Consider the following 8,612-nt stretch of genomic DNA (forward strand, 5'->3'; position numbering starts at 1 on the left):
AACTTATAGTATAGTATGAGGACATAGGGCCTCCAGTATAATTGTTAAAGGGTCCCAAGACCTGATGTTTTACTAAGGTTAGTGTTTAAGAATAAGATATAGTCAATGCCATTTTTTTTTTTTTTGCATCTATAGTTACATTCTTCCCCCTCTGGGGAGACTGTTTACTTTCTTGACCTTTGTACTTGGCTAAAGCAGTCTTGTTAGGGGCATTTAGGAGGGGGGCCAGGCATTGGGCCTCTACAGTAGTCATAAGAGAATGGCAGTGAAAAAAGGACAAATTATATGTTAGGATTTTATGAAAATAGCTTTGACCTTATGATTCCCATGAATGGGTCCTGGGAACTGCCAGGAGTCCTTAGAATACATTTTGACAACCTCTAGCTGTGGCAGAGGAATTGAATGGAGAATCAATTTGTGAGAGAACAGAAAGGTAACGGGAAGCAGGGTTGCTTAGGCATTTGTCTTTTACTGTAAGGGGGTGAATATATGAGCAGTTAGAGAGTTTAGAGCAGGAGAATAACATAATTGGACTTATATTTTAAAAAGAATCAGTGTAATTTCTGTCTTGAAAATATATTGTATTAGGACAAAAATAGAAGCAAGAATACCAATTAGGGGGCCACTGCAATAATTTGGGTGAAATATGGTAGCTTTGTCCAAGGTGATAAAAGTAAATTTAGTGAAGTGGTTAAATTCTTTAGATGCTTTAAAGACAGAAACAGTAAGTTTTTCTGATGGTATTGGTATGGAATATGAAAGAGAAGAGTTAAAGATGACTCCATAGTTTTCAATCAGAGACATAGAAGAATGGAGTTGCTAGTTAAAATGGATCAGGTTTGTGTGAATGATCACCAGTGCTGTTTTGGACATGTTTAAGCAAAGAAGGATATTAGATATTCACATAGAGGTGTTGAGTAACATCTCAGTGCTTTTAAGGAGAGGTCTGGAGATAGAAATAATTTTTGGAAAAATATATTGATTCATTAGTATTGGTGCCAAACAAGGGCTAAGTTGAAACTTGCTATGAAAGGAGAAATAAATAAACAAATAGTTTTCAAGGACTATTGATGAGAGTGTGTCATTAAAAAAGGATTGTGAAGAACTCACTTCTATTCACCTGAGTCTGGGAGAGACAAAGAAAGAGAGCGAGAGGAGAGAAGAGAGATAGGAAAGAGGTGTGTATATATACAGAGATTAGTGGTACAGAGAGAAATGGGAAGTAATGCAAATGTCAGTGACAGAAAATGCCTCTTCCAAGAGATTGTTTAAATTGACTGTAGCATTATAGACTTGTATTGATCAGCTGAATTATAGACTTTAGTATTGATCAGCTGAACTTGGTAAGAAATAAAAATTATTTCCTAGCCTCTTGAGAAGGTTTATTGCCCATACCCCATGAAAGCTAAAAGTTTGCTGGTAATTTTGAGGTATAACAAATATTCTTCAAACTTTACAATTTTAATGATAGTGTAGATTATATAAACCAACCCTTCCACTGAAAACATTTGATTAGCCAACAAAACATTAATATATTGTCAGGTCAACACTGAAGGTAAAAAGGAACCTGGAGAGATAAATGAGCATAAAACCCACCATTTCCAAGAGAATATTTGGGACCCTGAGAAATTTGAACCTCCATTTGTATATTTATAATGGTTTTTATAATGAAGGGGAAATAAAAACTTAACAAAATGAAAAGATCACAGAAGACCCTCTCATCAATAGGCATGGATCTCCAAGAGCTACACCATCAGGGTGAGAGTAAACTGGACATGGATGAGGCTTTGTGTGAAATTTCAGCCTTGAACTGATTTAAGGTGGTCATTGACAGGTAGTGCACCCAGGTCCTGATGGAACAATACACAGATCTTCTATGAAAGAAGCTTTATTCATCCTAAGCCACAAATTATTCATATACACAATACATAATTTTTGTGTCCATAACTTGAACACAAAGATAACTGCATACACAAGGAAACATGACACCATGAATGAGAGCCAGCAGAAATGACATAACACAGAAATAAACTTGCAAGTATTTTAAATATTGTAATTATAGACAGTCTAAAAGATGCTAACCACTTAACTGAAATACAAGATACACTTGAAGATATACAGAGAACCAAAAACTACAAACTGTGGCAGATTAGAATTCCTAGAAATGAAAAATACAGTAATGAAAATTTAAAACTGAGTAGAATGGTTTAATAGAAAATTAGATACAACTAAATAATTAATTAGTGAAGTGAAAGATCAGGATATAACTTATTTAATAAGTAGCTCAGTGAGTTAATAAGATGAAAAATACACAGAAGATGGTTAGAAACAGAATAGAGTAAGAAAGTCTAACATATTTAATCAGAGTTCCAAAAGGAGATATGAGGATGTATTAATCAGGGCCCTCTAGGGCAACAGAACCAACAGGAGATATCTGTGTACATAAAATTTTATAAAAGTCTCTCATGCAACCGTGGGGATGCACAAGTCCAAATTCCGCACGGCAGAAGTTCTTCGATGAACTTCCCAGGAGAGGCTGGCTCGCTGAAGAAGTGAAAGTTCTCTCTTCTCCCTTCAATGTCTTCAACTGACTGGATTCTCTCATTGTGGAAGACACTCTCTTAGTTGATCATAGATGTCATCAGCCACAGATGCAATGAACTGACTGGTGATTTAATAAACTAGCCATGAAATATCTTTGTAGTAACCATCAAGCTGGTGTTTGCCTGACCAAACAACTGGGCACCATCACCTGGCCAAGTTGACACATGAACCTAACCATCACAGAGGAAGATTGGGGAAGAAGCAATATTTGAAGAAATAATGGCTGGGAATTTTCACGGAACTGATGAAAACATCAATGCACAGAGTCAAGAGACCCAAATAAACTTAACAGAATAAATTTAAAAAGATAGCCATGCCTATAAACAACATAGTGAAATTGCAAAAGACCAAAGACAAATCTTTAAAAAAGCCACAGGAAAATGATATTTAACCCTCAAAGGCATAACAAACAGACTGAGAGATGGTTTCTCAACAGTAGCAATGGAAACTAAAAGCAAGTGGGATAATATCTCCACTTTACAGAAAGAAATTAGCAAATCTTTCTGCCTAAACAGTCTTTGCATATATTAGCTCTAAAATGAGAGAATTGAGTCAACTGAATATTGGTTTAGTTTGAAATTAATGAAAAACATGGAAGAGAAGGGACATAGAGATATTTTATCTCTCAAATATAACTTGTTACAGTTTTCTTCTTTGCCCATCCTTTCCACAATTTTGGGTTCAGAAGTTTAACCTGTTTCCAGCTTTCTTCCTTCCTAGTGACATTCACTTCTACTATAGTTCAATCCCTTAAGAGTGAGGCCACGGTCCAGAGTTGGTAGTTTCTTAGAGCCACAGCATCTCTGAAATCACAAATTCAGACATCTTTTTCTCAATTTGCCACTTAATATCTTGCTCAAAGCACTTCAATCACCATTTATGTTGATAAGTCTCAAATTTGTCTCTGAATCCCAAACCTCTTTCCTTAACTTCATTTATATAACTATAGAGATGCTCTATGGAAACCTCAAATGCAACAGGTTTTAAATTAAAAATGCCCTTTCCTCAAAATCAAATATCTTCACCAGCTCTGTACCTGTTGCCCTCCCTTCCCCTCTTTTGGTGTTCACTCTTATCAATTACTACCACCAACATTCCCTCAGTTCTCTAAGCCTGAATAAAAAGTATATTTACTTTCAGTTCTTCCTATCCCATTCCCTCTATATCTAATCTATCATCACATCCTGTACATTTTATCTTTATTTTTCTAATACAACTAAACTACTGTATGTCTATCTCAGGCCAAGATCATCTCTTACCTGTATGTCCACAATTTCTTTTTTTCCCAAGGTGAAAAGAGGAGCCTTTAAAGCAGTTAATCTACCATGTCATACAATACATTTTAAAAATTATTTCATATATATAGCTTCCAAATAAGAAATATAAGGGCACCCCAGGGCAGAGTCTATGTCACCAATGTATTTTTAATGCAATTTTTAAAAGATACACCACACACCATATAATCCATCAAAATACACAATCAATGGCATACAGTATCATCATACAGTTGTGCATTCATCCACATTCACTTTTAAGATATCTTCTTCCTCTAGGGTTACTACTCTGTAGTTTATTCTCCACTCTGAAACAGGTGATCTATAGAAGATGAAACATGATCATGTCACTTTTCTACTTAAAACCTTTTAATAATCTTGCATTTCCTCTGGTGTAAAGTCTAAATGCTTTGGCATGGCTTACAAAATATTTAGTTATTTTTCCTATCCCGACTCTCAGCTCTTGTCTCCTTTGCTCTGTAGATCACATTTCCATTCCTCCAAACCACCTGTCTCATCTTGGAGTTGCACAATCATGTGTTTAGTCTGTCTGGAAAATTTCACCCTACACTCAATTTTTGTTTAGATCACTCATACTCATTTTTAATGTATCAATTTAGAATATAATTCTCCAAAAAAGTATTTCCTGTACTTCCAAATTCTGGTTAAATGATCCTCATTGATGTTCTTAAAGTAGCATGAATTTTCCTTACCATGGCATTCATTATGCTCTCTATTCCAGATGTGTGATCATTTTCAGCCTCCCTTTTTCAGGGCAAGGACTATGTCTGTATTGTTCACCACTCTATCTGTAACACTTGTCACTATGTCTAGAATAATATATGTTCAATAAATATTTACTGAACAAATTAATGAATGGATGAATGAAATATTTAAAATTATACCTCTAAAAATGAAGAAATTCAGTCCACAACTAAGCTGGGATCTAAGTTACTCAACATTTTTTTAGGTGGTCAGAAATTGGAATGGAATAATTTATAATAGCAGCTCTGCCCTACATATCTTACTTTATTCATTGCCATTGAACATTTACTTTCTACTCCTCTCAGGGAAGTCTCCTATGGAGTATCCCCAAATAACTGTATCACTTACCCAGACTGAAATGTCTAGCCTCCCCCAAATAACTATTTACGTATATCACACTCAGTTTCAAATGCATGACCTCATTCTTTTTCAGTCTCTTCTAAGAGTATTTGCTATTAGAGAAGACTGAGATTTCTGTTTCCCATTTGAGATTTCTGTTTCCCATTTCCAACTTTCCTGAGAATCTTTGATCATTAAGTCAATTACATTCAACAGTGCTCTTAAATATTTTTTGTTTCTTGTATTGTCTTATAGAAAGTTTATAACTTAAATTGAGACAGGGACTATATTTTAAATATGCTCTTTATATCCATCACAGCTCTAACAGATTGTGGCTTATTGTGTTAACGACTAAATGATAATAGCATCACAAATCACAAAGAATACAACGCAGAAAAAATAGGGATGTAGAAGAAAATATAACTTAGATTTATCAACAAACACAAGTAAATTAATATTTTGCTTCAAACTTACTTGACTTGGTCTAAAATCTTAAAATCTGCAGAATCGCATGGTGGCGCTGCAGGATAAGATGGCGAAATATTTGCAGCATAGCAGATGCTCTAGTTTCCTTTAATCAGTGGAACTGAGAACACCGGAGGAAGCACACAAAAAAAGAGGCTTTCAAGAGAAAGGTAGGGAGCCAGTAACAACCTCCTGGTAGAATTACAATTCTTTAGATTTCTAAGGACCTGAGCTGATAGAGGACCAATTCCTAGAGCTGTCTGAGATTGAGTTGAAGTGTTTCCACAGAAAGACGTTTGGCTAAGGAGCCATGGAGCTGCTAGAGGGGAGCGCTCCGCAGATAAGGCAAGTGCTGCTCTTTGTTTTCCTGGGAGGATCTCTGGCCGGTTCTGAGACCTGGCGCTATTCCGTGGCAGAGGAAACTGAGATCGGTTCCTTTATAGCCAATGTGGTGAAAGATGTGGGTTTGGGTGTGGAAGACCTGGCTACGCGGGGGGCTAGAGTCATCTTTGATGACTATAAACCGCATTTGCGGTTGGATCTGCAAACAGGCAACTTGCTCCTAAATGAGCAACTGGACCGGGAGGCACTTTGCGATATCACCGAGCCATGTATATTGCATTTCCAGGTGTTATTTGAAAATCCTTTGCAATTTTTTCGGGGTGAGCTTTGGGTGAAAGACATAAATGATCACATTCCCACGTTCTTAGATAGACATATACTTCTGAAAATCTCAGAAGGTACTGCTCCAGGAACCTCCTTCCAAATGGAAAGTGCTCAGGATTTGGATGTAGGAAAGAATGGTGTCCAAAATTATACACTGAGTCCCAATTCCTATTTCCATCTTAAATTACAAGATAATGATGAGGGTAGACAATATCCAGAGCTTGTACTTGTCCAACCTCTGGATCGAGAAAAGGAGCCTGAACTTAGTTTAACGCTATCTGCTGTGGATGGTGGGTCTCCGCCCAGGTCTGGGACTGCAGTAATTCGCATTATGGTCCTCGATCTTAATGACAACGCCCCAGAGTTTGAGCAGCCGGTCTATGAAGTTCAAGTACCGGAGAACAGCCCTTTGGACTCCTTGGTCGTCACCGTGTCTGCTACAGATTTAGATGAGGGAACAAATGGAGACTTATCCTACTCATTTTCCCACGCCCCCAGAGATGTAAGAAAAACATTTGAAATTCATCCAATTTCTGGAGAAGTCCATTTGAAAGCACTTCTAGATTTCGAATTAATTCGGTCTTATACAATAAATATCCAGGCCACAGACGGTGGGGGCCTTTCTGGAAAATCATCCATTCTAGTTCGAGTTGTAGATGTGAACGACAACCCTCCTGAAATAACTATGACATCCCTTACCAGCCCCATACCGGAAAACTCGTCACCTGAAATGGTGGTCGCTGTTTTCAGTGTGCGCGACAAAGACACCGGGAACAATGGGAAGACTGAATGCTCAATTCAGGACAATCTCCCCTTTCTCCTAAGGCCTACCTTCAAGAATTTCTACACCCTACTAACAGAGTACCCACTGGACAGAGAGAAGAGAGCCGAGTATAATGTTACCATCACTGTTAGTGACTTTGGTTCACCCAGGCTGAAAACCGAGCACAACATAACCGTGCGGGTCGCCGACGTCAACGACAACGCGCCCATCTTCAACCAAACCTCCTACACCCTGTTCGTCCGCGAAAACAACAGCCCCGCCCTGCACATCGGCAGCGTCAGCGCCACTGACAGAGACTCGGGCACCAACGCCCAAGTCACCTACTCGCTGCTGCCGCCCCAGGACGCGCACCTGCCCCTCGCCTCCTTGATCTCCATCAACGCCGACAACGGGCACCTGTTCGCGCTCAGGGCCCTGGATTACGAGGCCCTGCAAGCGTTCGAGTTCCGCGTGGGCGCGGCCGACGCGGGCTCCCCGGCGCTGAGCAGCGAGGCGCTGGTGCGCGTGGTGGTCGTGGACGACAACGACAACTCGCCCTTCGTGCTGTACCCGCTGCAGAACGGCTCTGCGCCCTGCACAGAGCTGGTGCCCAGGGCGGCCGAGGCGGGCTACCTGGTGACCAAGGTGGTGGCGGTGGACGGCGACTCGGGCCAGAACGCCTGGCTGTCCTACCAGCTGCTCAAGGCCACGGAGCCCGGGCTGTTCGGCGTGTGGGCGCACAACGGCGAGGTGCGCACCGCCAGGCTGCTGAGCGACCGCGACGCGCCCAAGCACAGGCTCGTCGTGCTGGTCAAGGACAACGGCGAGCCGCCGCTCTCGGCCAGCGTCACGCTGCACGTGCTGCTGGTGGACGGCTTCTCCCAGCCCTACCTGCCGCTCCCGGAGGCGGCCCCGGACGAGGCCCAGGCCGACTCGCTCACCGTCTACTTGGTCATTGCCTTGGCCTCGGTCTCGTCGCTCTTCCTGTTCTCGGTGCTGCTGTTCATCGCGGTGCGGCTGTGCGGGAGGCGCAGGGCGGCCTCGGTGTCTGAGGGCCACTTTCCGGGCCGCTTGTTGGACGTGAGCGGCACCGGGACCCTGTCCCAGAGCTACCAGTACGAGGTGTGTCTCATGGGAAACTCTGGGACCAGCGAGTTCAAATTCCTGAAGCCAATTATCCCCAATCTCGCACCCCAGGGCACTGAAAGGGAAATGGAGGGAAATTCCAGCTTTCTGAATGGCTTTGGGTTTAATTAGCGATCTGATTCTGATGTAGAACTTTGAAATTTTCTTTGAAATTTTATTGATTGTAATGTAAGGTTCTTCATTTTTGGTAATGTCATCTTAAGAGTTTTCAAAACTTCAATTATTTGTCTTTATTTTTTGCTCTTCTTTATATTTACTGTGAAAAAATTAAGGGAGCTAGGATTTGCTTTGTCTTTGGTCCAAAACACAACCTCAAATAATTTAGTCAAACTTACAGCATTTTCCCTTCAAACTTAATTGTACCTTGACCCAGTCATGTTCTCTGGGTGTTCTAATCCCTGGATCCTCCTGCCAAAACAGTTTCTATGTTTTATATTATTATAGAGAAAATGCCTGACATGAATAAAAACATAATTGCTTTGTTATCTGGCTAGGTTGGCTTTTAAAATGTTAACAATTTAGATTGGGCTTTAATTTTTTCTTTTTTAGTATAACCAATCTTCCCATTCTACTTTTCTACCAAATACTGC

At 40.5% G+C, this 8,612-nt stretch overlaps 1 protein-coding gene across 1 annotated transcript; it reads left to right on the forward strand.

Moving 5' to 3' along the window:
- The first annotated feature begins 5,434 nt into the window (after positions 1-5,434).
- Positions 5,435-8,612, forward strand: LOC119508416 (protocadherin beta-18-like). The gene has a single exon (XM_037802022.1). The coding sequence runs from the start codon at positions 5,758-5,760 to the stop codon at positions 8,131-8,133; it is 2,376 nt and encodes a 791-aa protein (XP_037657950.1). The 5' UTR covers positions 5,435-5,757; the 3' UTR covers positions 8,134-8,612.

The sequence above is a fragment of the Choloepus didactylus genome, chromosome 13, assembly GCF_015220235.1.
Source record: "Choloepus didactylus isolate mChoDid1 chromosome 13, mChoDid1.pri, whole genome shotgun sequence".
Taxonomy (NCBI): domain Eukaryota; kingdom Metazoa; phylum Chordata; class Mammalia; order Pilosa; family Megalonychidae; genus Choloepus; species Choloepus didactylus.